The sequence below is a fragment of the Miniopterus natalensis genome, chromosome 5 (genome assembly GCF_054644295.1).
Source record: "Miniopterus natalensis isolate mMinNat1 chromosome 5, mMinNat1.hap1, whole genome shotgun sequence".
NCBI classification, from domain to species: Eukaryota; Metazoa; Chordata; class Mammalia; order Chiroptera; family Miniopteridae; genus Miniopterus; species Miniopterus natalensis.
In genome coordinates this window covers 17,598,782-17,622,642 of record NC_142085.1, presented here as the reverse complement: position 1 = coordinate 17,622,642, position 23,861 = coordinate 17,598,782, and the positions used below count along the sequence as shown (strand labels likewise).

The following is a 23,861-nucleotide window of genomic DNA, read 5'->3' as shown; positions in this document are numbered from 1 at the left end:
CGCTGACCTGCTCCCCAGTGTGATCGAGCTGAACTACCAGAGGAATTTCTTTTTTTTTCCATTTTACAACTGCGGAAACGAAAAAGTAAACAAGACTGGGACTACATCGGTATTTAGGCTCCAGCTTGTTGTTGTTGTTTTTGTCTTTCTCTTTTTTAAGCTAGGGGCCTGAAGGAACCATATAATATGAAAAATCCTGAGAGGTTTTATTAGCCAATAAAAAAATCTCAGTTCCTATTAACCACTTAACTCCTTTCTAGAGTTTCACACTTGCTTCCTTCTCACACCCTTCTCTCCCTCTCCTGCCCACGAGGAATGAAAGTTGGCCCATCGGCCTTTCCCTACACACAGCGTGTGTCCCTGGGTTCACAGTGTGTGTCCCAGAAGCTGTGGTTGAGAATTATATTCAATAATGTTCTCTGCGTTTCTCATCTGTGAAGCCACTAGTAAGAAAATCTCTGTAAGAAGTCAGATTTTCTGTGCCCCCAAATCCACAGACACGAAGACTTTTTAAACGCACAGCCTAAAAGGAGGGAGGCCACCGTGACCTTCAAGATTTAAATATGAAGTGACTGACTGTTAGAGAAGACAGAATCGGGCTGAAGCATCACTGAAATATATGATGCCACAGAAAGCTCCTCTCATCTGGGGGCAGAAGAATAAAGAGAAACTCGCAGAGAAACAGAAAGTGAAACTGGCCAGAGATGAACAGTCAGAGATGGACGGAGTTATAAAAAAATAAATGACCTAATTTAAAAAGGAAAGGATGTCAAAGGAGATTTAGATCATTGTTATTAATTCTCACACCATTATGCATGTCACGTGGTTTTGTTGTTTGCTTTCTGCTGGTTTTAAATAATAAATTTGCACAGTTCTATCAGTCCACCATCCAAGTGTGTTTTAGGAGTTGCTGGTACCCCCTTTCAACTCCCCCCAACCAAAGCTCTGCCACTGTATCCTGCATCTCCCAACTCCCCTGAACTGTTTCCTACTTTCCACATCTGCTAACTCCAGCACCTCCAGTTCTCCAGGACGAATGGGCTAAGACCTAAGGTGCACAGGCCACAGGAGACCTGGCGGCAAGTTTGTGTCCTGTCTCATTTAATGTTGCGGAGACAAGACTACTTCTTGAGGGGGCATTTGTGGAAGACTTAGCATTCTGCTAAATGGTCTTGATTTCTTTATAAGAGTGACAGGTGGGGGAAATTCTTGCCTATTGGCTCTGGAGAGGGACAGAGTGACCTGGGGTGAAGATAGCAACCAAGGAGTTACATTTGCAATGCTAAAACATAAGGTAGGTTTTCCTGAAAACCCCACTACAAGGCCAGACATTACTGCAACAAGACAGTAAGACAACCAATTAAAATAAGTTTTAGCAAGGTGAAGTGGGTTTCCAGAAACTTGATCCTTGGGCTTTTCAACTGGTCGGGCATGTCTGCACAGTGGGGCTGGTTGAAACGCAAAAAGCTTTGAATAAAAGCTTTACACAACTTAATCATAACCCCTTCTTATATGTCAGCTTCACTGTGCCCCTGGCATCTCGGGGGCACCCAGTGTCCCTGGTCCCCTCCAAATAATCTATTGAAGAGAAGTGGTTGCTTCACCATTGTGCGGTGAAGATGGTGCTTTTAATTTGGAGGAAAGACAAACCCGAGGCAAATAAATGCTGCACCGAGAAGCATGTCTGTGTGCACCGTGAGCTTCATCTTTCCCTGATGAATGCTTGGGTGCCTCCCTTCAGGCATGTGGCCACGGGCACATGCGGGAGCCTTTTCTTTGCTAAATTTTGATTCATGACTTTTTTTAAAGCTTCACTTCCAAGACCTCCTGGTGGAATAGCTACGGATGGAAAAGTCCTGGGAAGTCACGAGGAGAGCAGAGGAATAGTGGCAAGGAGGAGGGAGAGGCCCATGCCTTTGCTCAGGGCTCCTAATTTAAACAGAGGATCAGCTATCCATGTATCGGTTCCTACCTGGCCTTCCTTAAGCACCTTCTCTAGGCCCTAGGAGACAGCCGATGAAGGAAGAGCAGAGCCTGGTGGAAAACAAATTGGAGTAGCCGGTGTACCCAGTCCTAGTGTGCAGGCCAGCTGTCCCAACACCTGCAGTCCCTGCACCAGCCGCAAACAGCGCTCACTGAACGCATCCTCCCGGGCCCTTCGTGCAGACCGCAGGAGCAAATGCATGAGTGGGCCCGGAATGTCACAGGTGAGCTGGCCCGTGCTCACTAAAACTGTGGCACTGCTGTCCCCAGAAGAACTCAGTGACTACGACAGTCTGACCATAAGCCTCCTACCTTTTTAGATGCCCCAAATCATTGTTTCTTAGGATTGGCCTCTAAAACGACTTTCAAGTAATTGGGACAGACAGGCCAATTGACTGGTTTGCCTGTTTACCGGACAATCTAGGTAGGGTTGTTGCTTAAACCGGACACCAGCACATCCATTTCTGCTGTGACTCTTCAATGTGTCATTCTTGTTAATCACCCGTTCCCACAGGGAATGAAAACTAAGCTCACAAAGCTCCCTAGGCCCTGCTCTCACTGACTGAATGAGGCCTCCCCCACGTCCCCCCTTGCCTTTTTAGGCTATTTTCAAATCCCATAAATATAAACACGTGGCTCTTCAGCCGCATCTGTAGATAATAACTTCAGGGGGCTTCCTGTTTACATGGCAATACCCATTTCCCAGCCAAATAAACTCTGGGACAGAGAGCTGAGGTGTTTATTGGGCCAGTCTCGGCTGGGATTGAGTTAACAGGAAACACCCACTCTGGAAGAAATGTCTGATGATTAAATATTTGGGGGGCAGGGGCACCAGGGGTCAAAAACACTGGAGAAATTGCTTTCTTCTTCCGCCTGTCGTTTCCAGTAAGAAACAGAAGCAGCCATGATAAACACGGCCAGCGGCCAGGCCTAGCAAAGCCCGCAGCTGTGCTAAGCCAGCTGCACCGGTGAGGTGGGGAGGAGAGAGGTGCGGAGGCAAAGCCAGGAGCCTCCCTGGCAGCACATCCAAACCTTGGGGTGCCAGGTGATGGGACAGAACAGGCTGGTGTGCCCCCACCTCCGGGAAGCCCCTCTGTCCTCCGCCTGGCTGTAATGTTTTAATGAGCCATGTTTCCGCACCAGACCTGTCAATAAAGCCTGACCTGAGAATTTAGAGAGCCTCTAGTCCAGCGGTTCTCAACTGGGGGGGCATTTTCCTCCCAGAGGACATTTGGCCATGTCTGGAGACGTTTTTGTCAGGACTGGGGCCGTGCCACTGGCATCTAGTAGGTAAAAGCCAGGGATGCTGCTGATCCCTCCAGCGCACAGGACAGCTCTCCCTACGTACATACCGAAGAACCACCAGCCTGAAATGGTCTAGCCCAGCGCCTTCCCAAAGACAGGAAACTGAGGCCCAGAGGAGTGAAGGGACTTGCCCTAAACCGTGCTGCTCGGCCCAGCTGGAGCGGGAGAGAACGCCACTGTGCCCACCTCCCATGCGATGCCTTTTAAAGTCACACAGATATTTAATTTAAAAGGATAAATAAGTACACATCCTCAGAGAGTTGCAAACAAGTTCCCTGGCCTAAGTTCAGTCAAGTGCTTTTAGGATGTCGCTTAGTCTTAGAAATGAGCTGTTTCCATGGTTTCTCAGAAGACAGTGCCAGAGGGGTAGGAAGGAGTAAATCTTAAAGGAGGCCTCTAACTCAAGTGTGACATGGGCCACTGGCCAGCTACTGAGCTACTCTGCACTAGTTTCCTGGTCCCTGTTTTAGCACTGTGGTCAGCCAAGGCCTACAGACAGCACAGGATGCAGAGAAAGCCACCACTCTACCCGGGCCCTCAGCCTCATCACAGGGGAGGGACTTACCAAAAGCAAACAATGGCCCAGAAAAAAAAATCTGAAGACTAGTTATGCTCACCAGTAGAATTTTTCTGAGGCTAGAGCTCTCCGGGCCAAAATCCCTTTTTACTCATCCTTGGGCTTTGGTTGACTTTCTTTTTAAGAACCCAAAAGAGATGTGGGAAGGAAAATAGACTGCCCACTGTGGCTGGGCAGCCAGTGGTCTGACTACAGCCGGGGGCGTACTTGCTGGCCCCTGGTCATGTGCCCAGAGGTTAGAATCACGGAACCATCAGGGCTGCCGTCGCTACACCCTGACCGGTCCCATAGCTGGAGAAAGGGCTTCACCCAGCCCTTTACCCAGGGAGGAGCATTCCTTCCTTCGGACACAGCCTGATAGGGAAGTGAGTTCGCTGCTAGATTCCTCGCCCACCCCTCTCTAGGAGAGGGGCAAAACAAGAACCCAGGGCTTACCAAGATTTTTTCCCCTCTCACCAGTAATATAGGATCTCTGCTCTCATTCAGCCCTGGCAAGTCCTATGACCAGTAAGTGCCCAGGTGTAGACAGGAGTAGGCGTCAGACTAGAGAAGAAACCGCGGACGAGAAAAGACCCAATGTACACACATAACAAAACCAAAAAAGCCATTTTATTGAAAATTAAATTCAAACTTCAAATTAATATTACAATCATGAGAAAAATGCCAAATAATTCAATTTACAGTTGCAACATACAATACAAATAGTCCCTTTGAAGTTAAGAGTAAACTCATCCACAATCGTGACCTGTGGCACAAAGCAGAATTTGTACAATATGTGCATGGGAAGCAAATCTTGGGCAACAGCGATTGGAAAAAATAAAAATGAAAAGCTTGTATTTACACAAAATGCTACAAATATTTTTGTTCCACAGAAATCTAAGAATGGTAAAGCATATCCAAAAAATGGAATTTCATTCAGAATACCTAAGAAATTACTGTAAGTTATGGTTTTGGCTGATATATTTCAAAGTACTGCAGTAAAAAGCAAACAGTTATTTGTAAACATGAAGTAAACAGACATCTAAAAAATTCTCACATAGAAAATATTTTTTTAAATGCATTATCTTTTTAAGAATAACAAATTCAAGGTTTGGAAGAGTCGTCCTTTATTTCTTTTATTTGTTATTGTTCTTTCCAATATCATAGATACTGTTTTTGCTAATGCTTTGTGTTTTCATGTATTAACCTAGACTCTGAGTCAGTCCCTTTCCTGGGAGTGGAGAGAGCTCTTCAAGCCAGGAAGCAAATCTTCTCCCCTCTGAATCTGCAAGGGATGGTCCCTAATCTGCGGATTTCTCTGCTCATTTTTGAAAGTCTCTGGTTGGGGGGATAAGGCAGTCTAGAGAACAAACAATAGCTAATCTGTTGAGTCTCCCAGTTCCAGGCTGGATGTCATTTCACAATCTAAAGCCAAAGCTGTGGTACCTGTTCTGGAACTCTGACATAGGTTAAAATTTGTGAGACAACTGAAACAGATAAAAAGGTGACTGTTTGGCCACGCTGTAAACTCCAGCAGTATTTATGCTACAAAGAGAACCATGCTCGTTAACCTGAAGAAAACAGAGTGTTGGATGGTGCGTGGTTCCAGAGCAGTAGTAAGGCTTTGCTTTGGTCTTGAAATCACAAATCATACATATGACCCAGTGCAAATTAAGGGTTCAGTTAAAAAAAAAAGATAAAAGAAAATTTTAACCCCAGGCCAAAAAAAGGGCAGAATTTGATCTAAACATGTGAATTACCCCATTGGAGTGGTTGGAGTGAGGGTGAAGGATGAAGTGCTTGAATTTTTCCCAAGAAAAAAAAATTTTTTTTAAGTGTTTCTGGGTTGCTGCCTGCAGCCACTATAATAACATTTCAACACAAAAGCATCCCTAAGGTCACTTAGTATGTGTACTGTAAACTTTCAAAAGCCCTTTTAACATTAGAAAATAATGTACAAATATAGTACCTTTTTATTAAATAGGGTACAGCTGGCACTGGCGGTAACATTTTTATGTCAATTAATTAGAATTGAAATGTGTAACCAGACACTGGCTTCTTTAAGTGCTGCTGAAACAAACACACATTTTACACTTACAAATAAATGGACAGTGGCTGCTTCAAGCTACCACACACAAACAATAAATAGTATCAATTACTACTTCCATCTTACTTAAGTTTAATAGAAAAGTGGCTTCTTTTATCTAAGCATACTTGGTATACAACCTTTAGAAGGCAAAGTGTTTTGTTTTGGTTTGGTTTCCCCTCAATTTTTATTAGGAGGAGTCAGGGTGAATTCCAAGGGGGACTCCCAGGCAAGAGGCATTGGTCCCACAGCCCGGGAAGCTGTCCTGCGACATTTGGCAGCTTAGAGACGTGGGTTTGAGAATCACTAGAGAGAGCAAGGGGCCTCTGGCCACTGGAGGCAAATCTCTACCAAGTTCTGCCAAAGGGGCACAGAATTCAAACGAAGGGTCCCTGACCTGTGGGGAGGAGGGCGAGGATTTGCCTGGTGGTGTCATTAAATGATCCTGGCTTGGATGAAAGATTCACACTTGAGAATTCGCCATGTGGCAGCCAGGAGTGCTCAAAGTGCATCCTACAGGAGGGCATTAGCTCAAGTTCACAGATAGTAGTAGACACCAAACTCCACATAGATTTGCCTTCCCTTTACCCTCCACTGTGAGAAATCTGAGTGTCTAAGGTTGTATTAGGACCCCACAGGCTGTATGTTCTCTCAGGTCAGCTGTCTGCTGGAACTGGCCTGCTCCTTCAGAGGACCCTGCTCCCATAAGACAATGACTTAATTCTGCTCCTTTAAATGCAAACTCTGTGGAGAGGGGCCAGCGGGCCTTGGGTGGGCAGATTTGGGTTCCCCCTGGCCTCCTGTTTGGTAAGGCGGGTGGGATAGGAATCTCGGGTGCAATTATGCTTTCCTGTGCTATGTGTACCATTACTGATCCTCTATCCACATGTGTGGCTTCAGGCTCTCTATATCTTCTCTATGAAGCCTGGCGATTTAGAGTTCTGCTGTGAAACCACAGAACGTTTTTCTGCAGTTCAAGGATTCTCTTGTGCTTGTCTTTTTTAATATGACAAGAGTCATTGTTATTTGAAAGAATTGAGAAAACCACATCACTCCAGCATTTCATGCTGATAAAGGGCAACCTAAGTGATAAAGGGCTAAGAGTTGTTTTTTAAATCCCTAATTATTGCTGTAAAAGGCAAAGCTGTGTTAGAGGCAATCAAAGATCTGAAAGAACTAAACCTAACATTTCCTTCATACATCACAAAAACAAGCTACATCTAAAATATTTGGAGATGGAAGTTTTTTAAAAATCACATTGTGCCTGGATGAACTGAAATTGCTTAGCAATATTTCAGGTATGGCTCTAGCCCACTGAAGAAATTTGTTATTTAATAAAGAGCACTTTTAGAGACCGAAGTCAACATATCAATACACTAAGAAATGTTTCAAGGGTCCAAATGTCATTAAATAATTATAAATATATCTTTAAAGTTATATGACCATTCACTTAGCAAGTTACCTCAGATTTTACACATATTCATAATTTAAGAAAAACAATAACACACAGCCAACACAAACACTATCTATACCATTATGGCTATAAGAAGGCATTGCCATTTTCAGTTTCGTATGGAAGGAGGCGAGGGTTTCAGGATGGTATTTCTTTTTGGTTAAATGGGAAAAGGCGGGGAGTGGAGGAGTACAAAAAAGTAATATAAAATAACCTTTCCTGATCAGTATTCTTGAAGTCACTTTCTTAAAGTAGGGGAGGGAAAAAACCAGAAACTGAACCGCACAGTTCAAATGAGTACTTGCAGCAAGTCTGAAGGCCGAGCTGGGAACAGTTACACTGTAACGGAAGCATCCATCCAGCTCCTTCCCTTTACGTGCACCGCGACTGGCTTTGTAAGCTGGTCTGCAGCGTGCACGGTCCACACCCGCTGCAACGTGAGGACAGGACGTGTGGTTTCAGAGCACAGAGAGGAAGCGGCTTTGCTCTTCTTCCTCCTGAACCTGGAGTCCACCTCTCTGAATTGGCATACGAACAGGTTATTTATAACAGACCAAACAACAGCAACAAAAATACCTTTTTCCTTTGTAAAAGTACGTGTTTTTTGGTGGGTTTTTTTTTTTTTTCTATTTAAAGAAAAATAGATAGAAAACCTGAAACCTGATCATGATTGTCTCTCTCAGGCCTTTTGCTTCTCAATAGCTACCCTCTTATGGTTGCAAGAGCATGACTGAGTGAGTGAGTGAAGAATCTTCTAACATATAGGCACTTTGTAGATAGTTAATTGATATACATATATACGCACTCTCTCTATATATGTATATATTGATACATTTGGGATGTGGCTCCCAGATACCGCTGGGCCACTGCTGAGGAATTTCAGTATGGTCGCCAAACAGATTCATCCATTCTGCCACTAGAATTCAAAACAGTTGGGGAACTGCTGTGGCTTCCATCAGCGTCAACACCATCATTCTGGTTGGGCAAATTTGGGTTTAATAGCGTGCTGCCATTCGAGGTGGTGGTGCACGGCGGAAGCATTCTGGAAGGAGAGCGGTCGCCCCCCGGCACCATGGGGAACTGATAGGATCCTGACGAAGTGCCATAGTAGAGATATGGAGTGCTGCTGGTCTGGAAGGGTCCACTCTGGCTTTGGGAAGAGCCGGGGTAGGGTGGTGGCAGGTAGGTGTGGTAGTGAGTGGTGGCGGACATACCGAGGGACATGCCTGAGGTGACTGGCGGGGTGTAAGTAAAGGTGGCTGGATAGTGCATTCGTGGGTTGGAGAAGCGGCTCTCAGTGAGGGATGAAATGCTTGGGAACTGCCTGGGGTCTGAAAAAGGGCCCAGTTCTGAAGCACCTAAAAATTATAACAGAAGATGGGGAAAAAAATCTGTAAATATCAATTAAAATAATGATAGAATTTTTACAAGAGAAAAAGAAAACTTTAGCTTCCCAAAAAGGAACAGCAAGCCACAAACAGATCTTCAAATGCACCGGTCACTATAGTCTTTTTTTTTCTTTCCACTTTACAGTCTTAGCAGCATTTCTCCTTAAGCTCCTTACCCCCAGAGAACCCCAAAGGGCTTTAAAAACCCAAACATGTGCTAGGTCATATGTGTAAACCAACCCAACACTCTGTCATATAGATTCACTCACCAGACTTTAACACTGAATCTTCATTGATTCTCTCTTTTTGTTTCTCGTTGCACCTCAGATATTTGAAAGTGAGTTTATTTATTTATTTTTACTAAGGTGGACTAGCTTCATTTTCTCAACCAAATATAGAGAAATTCCAAAATGATCAGTTTTGTTATTGGTACTCTTGGCAGTCCCCCCCCTTCATCAATGAAGGAACTTTAAAAAGATACCCTAACGTGTTCCTATCACTTATTTTCAACTGGTGAAATAATTTAAAATCTCAGTAACATTAAAAAAAAAAAAAAAGCAAACCAGACTGCAATCAAAGAAGATTTCAATGAATTCTGAACTTATCTGGGGGCATACAGGGAGAGTCTAGCCCTTAGAAATTCTCCCGAGGGTCATAAACTAAACAAGTAGGCTTTGAAAAGGGGGCTTAGTTCCTGGAAATCACTACATTTCAAGCCTGATAGTAGACACAGCACCTGATTTAGGCCAGGTGCAGACAGTAGCTTTTGTGAAAGGCTCTCTGTGTAGGGGAGATACGAGGAGGGCACCTCACCATCCATTTATCAGGCCCCTGTACCACATCCTACAGAATTCACTTCTGGCCAATTTGAACGGGTAACATGGAGGCAAAGATGGTTCCCCCTGAAATGTAAAGTCCTTTAGCTACTAAAGCCAACAGTGTGCTTCCTGAATAGACATTTCTGGTGCTTAACTTATGAAACCACAGTTATAAACCACTTCATGTAGAAATCAGTTTTCAAAGATAGGGTTATGATTTTCTAAAGCTGACAGAACTGTGACCAGCCCTTTTATGATACCAGTGTTCTGAAGATTTTGACTGTATCTAAAATCTTTCAGTTCTTTGGATCTCATATCTTTGCTTTTCCGATAGCTGTTATCTCTAAGGGAAAGCATTAGTAATCCTTGAAGGCCTTGGGGAGTAGGTGCTTCTTCTGCCCCATTGTTATTTAGCACTTGTTCTTAGATGCTACAATACTTATTGAAGGAATGACCTTAATACTTTTCCTTCAAGGTGCTGATTGAGAGTGGTTAATTTTTGTTAAAATGCACACTGCCTGCGATCTTCATAAAATGCCAGGGCTTAAGTGCCATGGTGTGCATTTGTAATAAAATGTGACTATTTAAAGCAATATATAGTTAACAAAAGTTTTTCTCACCATTCCGACAGTAGCAATCAGGCAGCCCACCCGGCCCAGCCCAGCAATTGTTAAAAGTCTCACCTGCCTGGCTCTTCTTACTGAGAGGGGAAGGCCAGAGGCAGAAGTCAGAGGTGGCAGTGTCATCATCTGTAAAACGAGGGGGATGAGCTCTAAGTTCCCTTCCAGCTCTAAGTTCTATCACCGTGAATTCCAAGACAGAAGGAGAAGCAACAGCTTTAGGGGAGGGGGAGGAAGAGAAGTTCCCACCCCCTCGTTGGTACTCTCCCGGAATCCACAGGCCCAGAAGCACAGGGTACAAGGCTAGTGAGCGGCTTCTAATACCAGGAGCAAACACTTTCAAGATGACAAACCAAAACTAACACAGTCTGGGCAGCTACCCTCTGCTTTTTATAAATTCCTCCATCCTCAACTGGCCTCTACCTAACCCCTCCCAAAGACAAAATTCTGACAAGCTCAAGTTTAAAAATCTAGCAGTAGTGATTATGACAGAATTGCAAATGGGAGCAGATGAGATTTACCGTCTTCCCCGCCCGCCCTGTGCTTATGAACTGCCTTACAGGCTACAGGCACAACATGGAGGCCACAGATGTTCCTCAGCCCCCCTTTCACTGCAGAGCATCTAGGTGAACTTGAGTTGGCAGAGCTAATAGTTCTAGGCGGGCCACTTCTGTACACATTAAGTTCAATGCTCGGATCATGTGAAAGAAACCAGAATAATGTGGGCAATATCAAACAGAAAGAAGTCACACTTAAAACATCAACGCTTGCTCCCCACAGAAGCAGAGCTCACACAGATAGGCTTGCCAATGTAAAAATGCTTCTCATGGGTATTTATACTTAAAATATACTGTAGTCACAATTAAAATTCCATGTGGTTTCCCTTGTTTTGATGCAGAAGCCTCATTAAAACTCTTTATGTGGGGCCCTGCCAGTAAACTCCAATATGTTTTTGAATTTATCCCTCCACCTCCTCTGTTTTACCTGATACATTTTGCTGATGGTTTTATTATCCATAACATGCTAGGATCACTGCACTTTTTTAGTTTACAGATCCCAGCTAATGCAAATTGACATTCATTTTTCAATTAATGAGCTCTGGTTGTGGTTTAGAGGAAACAATGCAACCAATTTCTGCCAGGTTTTCAGAATTTTGACCAATCATTTTTGGTCACTTGAGACTGTAAGGTCTTGAGGAGTAACTCCTTCTGAGCAAAGAGAGCTAAGGCAAACATTAAAGAAATTATACAGCAATTTTTATAACTTACAAAAAATAGGATTTTTCTGGAATTTGCTCCCTCATTTTGTGAAGAAAGGTTTCTGAAACATACTGCAATGTGTTCTGTCTGTATGAAGAATATTAACTTACTACAGTGTCACATGAGATCCCCTGTATCAGTGATTTTCAAGCAGTGTGCTGCAAGAGTTTTTAAAACATGTAATACCTGACTACTAAGTCAGGGGCACTGACCTCTTTTCTCTTAGATTGTGAAAAAATGACAACAGCCAACACAACAATAGCCATCCATTGTGAATCAAATGTATGCCTATTTTTTGGTCAGATCGGCAAAAATATATATTTTGGTGTCCTGCAGAATTTTAGTAACTAGTTTGTGTGTGCCATGAGATGGGAAAGGTTGCAAATCACTGCCTTATATAATAATCTATGATGAAGAGATGGAAAGAATATAAACCCCTTCCTTATCTTCAATTCATTTATAATAAGTGTTGCAGAAGCGAATGATATAATTATATTTTCTTTCATGAATAGGGTTTTACCTATACTTCTAATTTCTGTTTTGTACATGAATTCAAGTTTTCTTTTAGTCTGCCTTCTCGGGTCATTTTGACATGGTGTCCTAAATTACTCATTCCTGTGTCACTACCACATTACAACTACAAATTTAAAAAATAGACCTATATATATACCAACTAAAGTAAATAAAATGTGAATCTATTTATTAAAAGGGTCAAGATGAAAGCCTGGAAAGTTTGAAAAGTACTGTTACCCCAGTCTAATTTTATAAATGTAAAACCAAAGCTCAGTGACTGCCTAGTGATATGCATGTAGCCTCCAAGCTCCCCAGGAATGGTTTAAAACACTGGACTACACCTACTGATTAAATGAAGCCAGTGCTGCCGGAAGCTACTTGAAGCCCATGAGAAACATGGTGCATCTTTCCCATGGGCTGGTTTTACTCAATCTGGAGGCCAGGGTACACTGTACAACAAACATGGATGTGATAGGGAGTAAATGCAACACTTGGGTGAATTTTCAGACAAACAGATCAAAAATGACTTTAACAAAACTTTCTACTTGTGAAGCTTCAGGCTATGCCTCCAGAGACCCACAGGCACCCGCTTACCTTCCCCAGGTGGTTGGGGTGCTCTGATGGAAAATCCAAACCCCTCGTCTACTGTTTATATAACCCTAATCTAACCTGCTAATAAACAGGAAAGGGGAGGTCCAGAGAAGGGGAGCCATTTGCTCACAAAACCATGCAGCTTAAGAGAGGCTGAGCCACAAACTAGACAGACCTCTGAATTCTGACCTCTTTGCAATCTTAGTTACCCTGAGGCATTTGGTTGACACAATCACAGATATACATATTTCCTGCCTTAAAAGCCTATTTGCCTAAAACTGTTTAAGTAGGCTCTTCTGGTGCCTACGTATTGCCCCAATGAGAGTTACCATCTCTGGGATACTATTACGAATTTTTAGGTCTTGTTGTTGATCTAACCTACTACATAGTGAGCAATTAGTTGAGTTGCTCATGGCATAATGAGAATGAGACCAAGGTCAAGGGTTTGATTCCCTGAGGACCTGGTTTCCTACAGATGCATTTCACCCCAGACCTGCTATCTGCACCCCTAGCCATGGTCAGACAGCTTGCAAATGTATGTAGCTATCACAAATACAGATGCAAAAACCTCGCTCATTAAAACAGCAGCAGCAAAAGCTTCTCACAGCCTCATATACACGGGGAAGAATAAATGAATAAAATGCCCATGAAGCACAAATAAAAATAAAATCAATGTTAAAAATAAAAAAATCTTTCCTCTCCCCACAAGGTCTACAGGGGAAAAGGAAATAGCTCCTCTTTACCCAACCAGGTTTCTTGGGTCTTCAAAGCAAGAAAGTGTGGTGGAAAGAAGTGAAACCAAGATAAGGGAAAATAAAAAGAGAACCTCTGATCTTTAATCCTTGTGGCCTGCAATCCCCCACTCAGCATCTTTCACACACTGCTTTCTAACGCCAGCTATCTGGGGTCACGCTTAACTCCAAACTGAAGAGTGAGCTGTCGAGGGCAGAGATCTGTCTAATCCTTGTTTGTCTCCTCCAGTGCTTAATAACAATACTTGATGTTTCCAGACCCTTACCTAGTACTTTAACATACATTTTCTCAGTTAGGTCCTCAATAAATAATGGTTGGTTGAAAATGAGCAAGGAGATCTCTAGAATGAAAGGAAATAGTAGTTTACAAGAAATAACAGACTGGGTACTTGCCATTTGAGGCTGTCAGCTAGGAAACACTGTACTGTGTCTCGTCCCCTGTAAGCGGTGCAATTGCACATCCCAGCTGAGGAGGAAGGTTGGGCCAGAGAAGGAAAATGGGGCCTAAATCCAGGTGGAACATACATTGGCATACTTAGGGTCATCTGTCCTACTTTTTTAATTCAAGGGCATAAATGTACATGATGAAAAGCCATACTTCCCAGCGATGAGGTGTGAACTTCAAAGCTTCATTGGGGCCTTTGAAATGATAGGAGTTACTGCTTCAGGCAAATCTCAAATACAGCCCAAGTTCTTTTTATTAACCCTCTCCCGGCATTCTTTCTATTGGTACATGTGATACACAACATCTCCGCAGGGCTGCTCTCCTCTAAGAATCTTCTTCCCCTTCTACATCATTTTGGCTGCTCTCTTATATACTTTCCTATTTCGCTTCTGTTCCAATAGCATTTATTTTCCATATCATTCTTTTGGGCTCTTAGTCAATACTTTACTGAATTATTAGCTGTTTTTTAGCCTGTTCTCTCCAACTGTAAAGTAAGCTTTGGATGGTAAAGGTCATGATTTATTTTCCTCTCATATCCCTCAGAAACTTCTATATTCTAAGAGCTTAAATTTTTTTTAATATAGACATACGGATGGAGGGATACATGAATGAATAAGTAAATCAGGGATTGGGAACTTTGTGTAATAGTTTGTATATTTTTGACACATTAAAAAATAAATATAAGCATTAAGCAATGTTGACGTCAAACCTGAAACATATTTCAAATTTCATTCTAACCCTATAAAATGTTGTAAAACTCTCTTTAAAGAGTGTTCACAGCTCTTCCCAGGCATCGTTATGTCACTTGACCTCACGTTTCACACAAGGGCCCGCAAAGGGGAATTGCCGCTAGTGGACGGATGCCTCTGTTTGCCACCAGTGTTGTCCCAGTCTCCTTAGAGCCGGTATCCGTGTGTAAGTCTACACTGGGGAGCCGTGGGGAAAAGAAATGAAGGAGAAATAGGGCGAGGCCAGAAATGTACAGCCTCCAGGCAGGTAGTCAGCATCCTCAGGATGCCAGGGCAACTGCTGCCACTGAGGTCCTGCTCGTTAACATTTGGGGTCGGTAGTAAAGATAACAGAGGCGAAAGCTCACATGCTGTCTGAATTTCTAGACTAGTATATAGAGCCAGTATGTCAGAGTCATCAACAACCACAGATGACCTTTGTAGATGAAGAAACGGAGACACGGCGGGTCTGAGTGACATCACAGATTAAAACATGGTTCTACCCCAGGTCCAAGTTCTACTCTACCTCTGCTGCTCTCCCAGAGCGTGACAGCGAGGAAAGGTGGAGGAGCAGCCTTGGGCTTCCTTAGATCTGCATTCCTTGAAAACACACCTGGAAGGGGAACATCTTCCAACTACACACTACCTTTTCAAGCCACAAGGGGTGGCAGAGCCTTAAAACTAAAGGGTGTCACCTGGACCAGCACAGGCCAGCCACCTTCACACGGCATGACTGAGTAACTCTCCAATGACAGGGTAAAAAATGAGGAAGCTATTGGCGTATACAGAGTCCTCTGCTCTCCTTTACCAGGGTCATGTCCCACCCCTCCTCAGTATGAACCCCCTCTTCATGGCAGGACACATACTCAGGACCCTCCCTGGAGCTTTGATCATGCTCTTCCCAGACCCCCGGCCACCCCTCTTCTCTCCGCCAGACCAAGGTAAGTAAGGACTGTCTTTAGAGCTCACCACTACACAAGGACTTCCCAGGTATCCAAATTCTTATCATCTTTTTTTTTACCATAAACGTCTTGAATATTTATGATGTAAATTTTACCTCTCCGTGCATTTTAAGAATTGTCATTGGTTTTTATATGAGTATTTTCCAACTAAAAGGAAAGCAAATTAAGAATAAGACCTTGTCTCCTTCTTTTTGATCCTATCTAGTACATAGCATGGTGCTGAGGAAACACGGGTTCTTAAAAAAAAAAAAAAAGTGCTAAATGAACAAATTACTAGCATAGTCTTAAGGCAGGCAACGTGACAGAGCAGAAATGCCATGTAAATATTATCCAAAATCAATCTTAGACTATACGCAGGCTGTTACTTGGCATTCTCTACACTGAGGTTTTAAGGGATTTTTACATCAATTTTCCTAATTTCCCTGAATTCATCTCCTCACTAAAATGATCAGGTATCTATCACTAAATAAGTTTACTTCTAATTTCATTAGATAATAACTGAAAAATATACCCTATATAGGAGAAATGTAATGGGTTGTGCTGATGGAGAAGAAACCAGCAAAATGAGAATTTGAAATTAATTTTTTAAGATAATGAAAGGTCAGAATAGCAAACTCCATAGTTTTGCAAAAGAGAGGAAAAGTGCCTCGACTATCCAGTATAAATATTTATTTTCCGTGTTGTAATGAATTGTACTTTTCCACTGCATGCTCACAAATTCTGAAAGACCAGCTGATCCCAAGGCTAAGAAAGTATGCTATGCTGGAGGAAAGGAGGGGGGAACCCAACAACCTGGCAATGTTCAGAAACTTCATCCATTCCTTAAACTCACCCACATTTTGAGGATATTGTTGGAATAATACATTTCCTCTTTGCGGAGGGAAAAGAAGGCAGGCGGCAGAAGAGGTGCGAGTGTGTGTGTGCATGTAGGGAGGGCGAGACAGACAGAAGGAAGAAACCAAGGTTTGGGGGGTGGGGGGAAGAAACGGAGGAAAAACGAGAAAGATCTTCTTGCTAGGTCTTGATTAAGAACTTTTTAAAGGCTAGGAAGGGTGGATAGTCTTTGAAACCAGATCCGTTGCAGGAAGGAGGCCAGCACCCAGGACACCGTGTCTTTCAGAAGAGGCCACCCACGGTGCCGCGGCGGTCATATGACTGCTCTGTCACATCCTGAAGCCATTTCCAGCCCATGCACACGTCTGTGCTCCCATTTAGAGAGGATGGGATATATTGGGAACACACATATGGAAACACTTTCAGAGAATCAGTTTCCATGAAATTCATAATGAGCCAAGTGGCTTCAGATGTGGTTGCGTTCCTCCGATTAGCCAGGAAAAAAAAAAAAAAAAAGGGAAAAAGGAGGAAAAAAGGGACAAATCCATCCTTTCAGACCTTATTTCAGTTTCAGAGAAATTAAAAACCACTAATGACTTATGGCTACCAAAACATGGAGCCGCAATTAAGGAAGGAGGAACTAGGAAAAAGAGGGAAAGAGGTTTAAAAGCACTAGTCTCTCTCTCCTGAAAACACAGCTTTAAAATCAGTAATCTCATCTTCAGGAGGGAGGAGACTACCTGGGACAGTACCTGCCCAGAGCCGGGAGTCTCCTGACATCCTGGCAGGATGTAGTGCGCGTGCGCACTCGAGGGAGGGCGGGGCAGCGGGGGGAGGGGGAGGCGGGGGCTGGAGGACCAGCTCTTATTTGATAACATATGTGGCCAATTAAGATTATTTTAAAAATTGCAACTAAATGATAAATTGTTCCTAAGTAAATCTTTCAAAAAAAGCTCGAATGCAGAGGGGACAGCCTGGTATTTTCCTGTGGCCTGTGCTAGTGGTAACTTAGACTATATTAAAAGCAGAAATTTATGAACTGGTTGAGATGTTAAATACTAGACGCTGAAGCCTAGGTGATAGGAGGGCATGAAATACAGGAACGGGACAAGTGGGGGGGGAGAGGGGAAGAGGGACATTTAACTGATATTAGTAAGTTAAAACATTGTTTTTATATTAAAAAACAAAAAACTGGCATGTAATAGGGTAAAAATTCACATGAATTTTAAGATAACTTAAGACTTGAAAACGCTCACCGTGCAGGGGCTGGGGTTGTTTGGGGTTATGTCAGCAGATTGGGAGAGCAGGAGCAGTGAAGGAGCCATGGAGTTTGTTCTGCCCTTTGGGGTACTTCAGTGGAAAAATCTGAGGAGCGTTGCTTTCAAGCTTGGGAGCAAGCCTAAACCCATTGTTTAGGAATGCTCTGACTCGAGGTTGCTTGATGATGGGCTGGGAACCAGCACTCGCAATTGCTTAGCAGACCAGTCTTTGCTTTGCTCCAACCATAGGACTCCTATAAGTGCCTTAATATTCACAGTATCCCACGTGTTACAAGTTTCACTAAGAGGAAAGAGTGGCTACCTGAATAACTGAGACGTAATGGCTCCTCGATCTGCAGACGATCTTTATCAAAACAGCTACATTATGGCATTAAATCCTCACCACAGCCTTGTGAGGTAGACAGTGTCGGTGACCCAACATTACAGATGATAAACAGGCGCAAAGAAGTGAAGTCACTTCCTCAAGGTTACAAACTAGTAAATGGTAGTAGGGACCTGGCCCCAGGCCTGTAGGGCTCAGCTGCCACAGTCTCCTCCGTGAGGTCGGATTCGGGGCCATTTTATGGAGATTCTAACAGATTGGCCATGTCTGTCTAGAGGGCAATGATGAGAGGGTTCTGATCAATTCAATGACAGCCCTGGGGATGGGATGCGGAATGGGGAGGCTGTGTGCTATGGATCTGCCTGCCATGCTTGACTCAGCCGTGGGATTCTCCCACCATCTTTACCACTGATGTTCTGGGTGACCTTAAGCAAATCTTGTAAGTGACCTGGCAAAAGTACACAGAAAACAGCAAACATCTCCATCTCGAAAGGGCGTTTTGTTACTGGTACTATGTGAACTAGTAGAGCCAGAGGACTGGGTCCAAGCTAGAAAAGACAGGAGAATCTGGATGCTGAAATTCCCAATTAACCCCACACACCCAGCTCCAGGCCCAACCAAACTCTTCTGCTGGCTGCAGTGGGAAAGGGAGCAAAGAATCACCATAGAGACCACATTCCACCACCCTCTGAATGCACACACTGTGTTTTCAGATAGGGCTTCAATTCTCCACTTCTGAAAGTAGGAACAGTTCTGCTCCTTTAAATCTAGCACCAATCCAGTCTCACACAACCCCTGTAAGGAGTCTAGCACTGATCCTGAGAGGCCCAGGAAAAGGGAAAGTTGGCTTCAGACAGCAGCTGCCCCAAGGCACTATCACTCATAAACCTGACAAGTTGGGAGATAGTTTTTCAAATATAATTCCCCTCAAACAGTTTAGAGCCCCGAGGCCATCCTGGACCTTAAAGCCGTGATTCAAACCACCAATGCCCCAAGAACCAGAACTTGAACCAGTTTATCAAAATGCTGTTCAGTCTCTAAGTCAGCTCCAAGAGGTTTGGCTATCCCAGCCCTGAGGCAATCCGTATTCATCTAGGACCAAAGCCACAGGCTTTAGCCACCTACTGTATCCCACCCAGAACCTATCCTTATCTTCGCCCTCTCTCCATCTACAGTCAGATGCAGCCACTTACCTGCTCCCCAGTGTAGCCCTGGGCTGATCATGCCCTGGGATTGGTCCCTGTCTCAGGAGGAAAATATAAGAGGCTTCCTGGTTTTGACAGGATCAAGATCCACTTTTGTTTGTGTGATGTACCTTCTGCCCAGATGGCTTGTCTGGGTTCCTGAATCCTTGCCGTGTCCAACACTTCCTGGTTCCTCAGGATTTCTTGTTCACCACTGCCTACCTGGTCTGTGACTTCATGCCATGCTTTTTTTCAGGTATGTGCACATTTCTAGATCTCTTATTAGGCACTCAACAAATGTTTGCTGGAATAATAATCTCGTCACAACTTACCTTTCCAGTCTTGTCTCTCACTCTACTCCTTCACGAACTCTCCAGTCCAGTCAAACTGGACCCTTGTCTGTTTTCTGCTCCCCTCCAGTTGCCCACCTGCATGCCTTGGTGGTCTGCATTCTTCTCTCAGCCCTTACTATCCCCACCCTGTCCCTCTCTCAGTCCCTTGAAATCCTAGGCAGCCTTTAAAATCGACCTCACTCTGCTTTAGAGTCTTAGGCCACAGTCACCTCTCCTTCCTCTGCACTTAGCTCTTCGTTTGTAGCTCTCTCAGGCACGCACATGCGGAGAGGCTACTGCCACCTTATTACTTCTACTAGCCTAGGAATTCCTTGACAACGGGAACTCTGTCCTCTTATCTTTAAATACAGTGCAGCCCCTCTCAGAGTGACATGCAGAAAGTATTTAAGTGTGTGAGGAAAAAGGCACGGGAGTCCCGGGTTTGACCTAACTCTTCTCTGATTTCTTCCTGCCCATCTTCAGCCAACTGCTTTTCCTGACCTCCTATCCGTGTTCATCAGGCCCTCAAGGGCTCAGGTTCGTTCCAGATGCACAGCTCTGCTCTGATCACCAGGTTTGGGGTGACCAGACCCCTCTTAGTCTATCCTCTCTGCTGGTTTATTCCCTTATCCTATGAGCAAAAACTTTTTCTGGCTTCTTTCAGTCCCAAGCAAACTATTCTGTCCCATATCAACACTGACTCTTAAAAATAATAACTGAATTTTAAATCTTGAATTTATATATTGCTTTTTAAGTTGTGACTGTTTTTACATACATCCGGTTTTGTGTTCACAAAAAGCCTGTGAGGTAGGCATGACAGGTACCAACTGATAATGCAGGTAGGTCAAAGAGTGGCTGTCTCACAACACAACCAATTAGTAGCACAGCTGAACTTAAACGCTGGGTTTCCTAATTTGTGTTCCTTTTCCCCACTAGACTTGTCTCCTTTGCATCCACTACTTTTCCCCCTAATAGAAGTTTAGAGAGGGGAAAGGATGCTATTTCTTTAACAACAGGGGACATTTCCATTGAACTTTTTAGAGCAGTGATGACTGGCATGCCTTCTCACACTGGAGGTTTAGATCCAACAACATCAGAAACCAATCTACCACCTTTTATTGAACTGAAAAAAATGACTCACTTTGAAAGGAATTTCTTTTTCTATCTGGCTAGGATTTAGCCTGAAACCCTGTACTAGAGCCTTCGTACTATCCTGACACAATTCTCCTTATGTAACTTCCGAATCCCAACGCAGTGCCGTAGTAACTCGTTCCCCTGACAGTCTCAGAGTTTTTCCACTCGAGCCCTGCACACGGAATTAACTCAAAACTTCTGCAAGGAAAACGTCCCTTTCTGAGTCTGACTTGGCATCAATTTCAAAGAACTGTTTGTATATTTTAGAATATGTAGAATTTTCCTTTGATTGAAACCTCTCTTTTAACAATGGACAAGAGATGATTTCTTTTCTGAGTGATTTAAACAAAAACAAACACATCTTAGTTACATAGAGCCTTGTTCTCAAAGTGATTTTTTTGAGAGAAATCAAACCCTACAGATTGTTAAGCATTTGGCAAAAGCCTTCAAACAGCCAAAGCCAAATAGTGAACTTTTCCTTGTTGAAGGAGATAAACAAATACTAGAACAAATCGGGGGGAAAAAAATAGAACCTTCTTTCACTTTCTACTCTGCTCAGTAACAATCCCCTCTCGATACACACATGCACCCCGTCAGAGGGGTTGCATCCTCAATGTTTATTCCTGCTGCTACAGTAATAAACTTGCCACAAATGGACATTTTCAACATCTGTTTGTGGCTGCTCCCAGGATCCTTGTATGTCTTTGGGACATGAAACCCTCTGTCTCCCAAGTGTAAACAGACACACCTAATTGTGTATAAGGTGTCTGAGAAGAGCTACTTGTTTTTGATGACCAAAAAAAAAAAAAAAAAAGGGAGGGACTGAGTGTGCTGTGGGACAAACACCCAGTAGTAGCGCAAGTTCTGTCTGCCTCAGACAAAACCCAAGCCCCATTTTTCCCAGCCTGAGAATGCTGTCTACTGAGTCCACTTCAGATCTGGACCCAACAGCTGATGACTACTCAGGAGAGATGGTGCTGTAACAGATCCAGGGCACAACTGATTCAGTCTATTCATAAAAATTTGATTTTAGGGTGAAAAGAAGAAAGGAACAAAGGAGGAGGAGATAAGTTGGGGGTAGCTTTTTCTTCAGATTACAACAGCATGTATAGCAATAACCGAAAAAAGATGTCAGCGGCCTATTAGACTTGTAGCAGGAGGAAACGACACTAGAGCATTGGACTAGCCATCGAGGCTGTGAGTTCTGGTCAGTGCTGCTCCAACAAGCAGGGTGATCTTGGTGGAGACCCTCTCACTCCCTGACCCATACACTCCTCATCAGTAAAATGACAGAACTGGATTAAATTATCTCCATGGGTTTCCAGCTCCAAAATTCTGATCCTGCTACATACATACAACCTTGAGAATTCCAAAAATAAAAAATTCAAAAATTCTACTAGAAATAGCATTCCTCTTAAGGAAACCCCCCCAGTATTACAGTTTTTGAAAATGAGGTATATCTACTTTACAAAATACACCCAGGTTTTCTCTCTAGAGAAAAATGTCAATTAGAAAACTTAGATTTTTTCCCACAGAATAAAAGAACAGAATTGTTAACTACAGTTTGCAACAGAGGCCAAAAGAAAATGGAAACACTATTAGCTTTTTAAGAAAGTTTTTCACTAAATTTAGCAGTAAAAGGGCTAAAAGTAGCTTTAGGCTCACATATTCAACGAGAGACATGATGTGATCTATTTCTTTGTTCTAGATTCTTCAAACCAAATTGTTTGATCTAAACTATCTGAAGTTAAAATTAATATTTTATATCTACCTTTCCAACTCTTGCAGGATAGGCTATATTGTTAAGCAGAGTTTAAGTAGCTTAAGTGTTCATGCCCCATGTATAAAAAATATATACTCTGACATTTTAAGATTTCATAAATATGTACCTTTTTAACCTCTGGAATAAAATTTAGATTTATAAAATTAGGAGGTGGGTTATTTCCACTATTATTTTTGGTAGAAATTGAGTGAATTTTACCTTATTTTGGGAACTCTGACCTGCATCAAGCATGAACACTGGCAACCTAGTGAGGATTACTGGGGTCAAGTCCCCGAGTGCAGCCTGGAAAGATCAATGTAATAAAAGTCCCTCTGAGGACGACAGCCACAGGCTTCTGTAGGAAAGTGGTTCTGATATGGAGACTTCCATGACAAATGAGAGTGGGAGCCTAAAGGCTTGAGGTTGAGTGTTTACTCTCCCTTTCTCACGTGACTGACCTAGAACAAGTCTCCGTAAGTCTCTGATCCCTAATTTCCTACTGGTAAAATAAGAACTGTAAAAAGATCTACTCTCCAATGAGCTGTTGTAATGATTAAATGAGATAATGACACTATCTAAATATAATTACATAATAATTCTAAAATAATTAAATGTAATATAATTATTAATACCAAGTTTTGCTGGGCTTATTTTGACTGTCTCTTTTGGTCTTAGTTGCTATAATTCTTCCCATTTCTCTCTGCACCTAATCTGTCTTAGGTTCTAACATGGGCTCTTCATCTGGAAGCTTTCAGTGATTTCTGCCATCAGAAAAGCCACTGTTCCAGAGGACCTGAGTGTCCTGGGTCTTTTCCATGTCCTCACTCCCCGGGGCTTCTGAATCACAGCAGTATGAGGGTTCCAGGTTCCCCCCGGGATGCCTCCTCCTTCCTGGTGGAGTCTCCAGTTTTTCTCCACATAGTCTCTTGGCCCTGCCGAGTCTCCGCCTGCCTTGGCTAACCCAGCCTGCAGGGCAGCATCCGCCGCAGAGTGGCCTGGCCTGTTGTCAGCGTCCACTCGTTGTCTATCTGCCTGGCCATGCGCCTCCTCACATGCTGTGCGAGGCTGTGGGGACCCACAGCTCTCACTCAGACTGTGCTTGTACCCGTCTCCTCCCTCTTGCTCTGTTTCCCTCTGCGCTAGCCGGTTTGTTGTATTTGTTAGAGCCACTTCCTTGCCATGCATCTCTAACTGAGAGTTGTACCTCAGTGTGGATGGCTCCAATTTGCCTTTGACATAACCTAAAAGTGCTATGGGCTTATTTTATTTTTATAAACTTTCAGAAAGATTTTTTTTTTTTTTCCTAACTTTAAACTTAGAAGTTCTGTAATTTGCAGTTTGGAATCTGACCTTTTTATTAAATTGTTGGCAGGGTGGGGGTCACCTCGGTGAAATCATTTTTCTCTTTTTGGCACCAGGAAGCTTGGCAAAGAAGAGCAGGACGCCACAGCTTGGCCATCTGCACGGACCCTGCCATGAAGCTGCTCCACAAGTCCAGAGCTGACACTTCAAACACGAGCCTGGAAAGTCTGCGCATGGGCCGAAACATAGCCA

At 43.4% G+C, this 23,861-nt stretch overlaps 1 protein-coding gene across 5 annotated transcripts in view; it reads right to left on the bottom strand.

The window, feature by feature from the left end:
* RUNX2 (RUNX family transcription factor 2) overlaps positions 1-23,861 on the bottom strand; it is a 223,619-nt gene that overhangs the window by 96,831 nt on the left and 102,927 nt on the right. For 3 of the 5 annotated variants that reach the window (XM_087817422.1, XM_087817425.1, XM_087817426.1), the window contains 2 exons: positions 10,273-10,338; positions 4,455-8,741 (listed from right to left, as the gene is read on the bottom strand). The exons of 1 other annotated variant lie outside the window; for it this stretch is intronic. In XM_087817422.1, coding sequence (XP_087673548.1) covers positions 8,263-8,741; positions 10,273-10,338 — 545 coding nt within the window. In that variant the 3' untranslated portion in view covers positions 4,455-8,262. Of the gene's footprint in view, positions 1-4,454; positions 8,742-10,272; positions 10,339-23,861 lie in introns of those variants that run through there. One more of the 5 variants, XM_087817424.1, reaches the window with a different exon arrangement.